Below are 1,310 nucleotides of genomic sequence, written 5' to 3'. Positions count from 1 at the left end.
TTTTAAAAGACGTATTTTTCAGCTGTCATGCATGCATTTAAATGGGATTTTCGTGTATTAGCTTTTAAAAAAAATAAAAAATTCTAGTAGTATTTTAAATTAGTAGACGTTTCAGTTGGTATTAGAGTAAGGGTCCTATATAGGGTTGTGTCACCGGCAGCTTCTGCAGCTCAGTCTTCAAGCCTCAAGTCTGTAAGCTTTTATGATTTAAATTTTTTTACTGCTATCACCTGCATGATTAAATGATTTATGATTTTCAGTACATGTTTAGCTGCTTTTATGGTTTAAGCATTAAATGTTTTGAAAAGTAGATTAAATTACATGATGGGTTACGTTTAGAATTTGGACTGTATTTAGATATCATGCCTCCTAGACGCGACCCCAGTGCAGATAGATAGGACAATATTCCTGGAGGTGGCAGAGGACCATCACCACCACTGCCAGGAGATGCAGCTACCCTTGTACTAGAGGGTATTGCCAGGCTTATGGAGCAGGCTCGGCAGGCTCCCCGACCTCAGACTGATATTTATGAGCAGTTTAGACGGCTCAACCCGAACGAGTTCAGTGGTACCACTGATCCGTTCTTAGTAGAAGGCTGGATCCGCTCGTTGGAGCTCCATTTTCAGTACCTACAGATGGGGGATGGCGACCGGGTAAGGTGCGCCACTTATATGCTGAGAGATGACGCATCCCTCTGGTGGGAGAGAGCAGTGCACGAGCTGAACCTGGCTACCCTCACGTGGGATCAGTTCAAGGAGGCGTTCTATGGTAAGTATTTCCTAGCTGATGTCAGGGGTCTCCTGACGAGGGAGTTCATGGGTCTCCGCCAGGGGGACTCGACTGTGGCAGAGTTCATCTGGAAGTTTGACAGGGGCTGTCATTTTGTGCCCCTCATTGTTAGAGATGCCGCCCAGAAGCTGAGGCATTTTATGGATGGTCTGAGGCCTACTTTGCGCCGAGATGTGCTGCTTATGAGATCGGCTAGTTATGATGCGGCGACTGGTTGTGCTTTTCAGGCGGAGCAGGCCTTGAGGGATATCGATTTTGAAATTCAGCGGAAGAGATCCCAAGCCCAGTCCAGATCCCAGCCACAGAAAAAGTAGTTTACATGGCCACCGAGGCATCAAGGGCAGCAGAAGCCCCAGTGATAGTTTAGGAGGCCAGGACAGCAGCGGCCACCTCAGGCACCAGGGGCTCCTAAGCTGGAGGGAGGACTGCCATGCAAGCAGTACAAAAAACTTCACTATGACAAGTGCATGTGGGGCACCTTCAGATGCTTCCTATGCAAAGAAGAGGGCCATAAAGCTGCT

General features: G+C 47.6%; 1 protein-coding gene across 1 annotated transcript; it reads left to right on the top strand.

Moving 5' to 3' along the window:
- The first annotated feature begins 485 nt into the window (after positions 1–485).
- LOC140971225 (uncharacterized) lies at positions 486–1,103 on the top strand. Its single transcript, XM_073433373.1, has one exon. It carries the CDS (start codon positions 486–488, stop codon positions 1,101–1,103), a length of 618 nt encoding a protein of 205 aa, XP_073289474.1.
- Positions 1,104–1,310: the final 207 nt, after the last annotated feature.

The sequence above is a fragment of the Primulina huaijiensis genome, chromosome 1 (genome assembly GCF_012295235.1).
Source record: "Primulina huaijiensis isolate GDHJ02 chromosome 1, ASM1229523v2, whole genome shotgun sequence".
NCBI classification, from domain to species: domain Eukaryota; kingdom Viridiplantae; phylum Streptophyta; class Magnoliopsida; order Lamiales; family Gesneriaceae; genus Primulina; species Primulina huaijiensis.
Note: the sequence above shows the minus strand (reverse complement) of the source record. Positions and strands in the feature narration are given on the sequence as shown.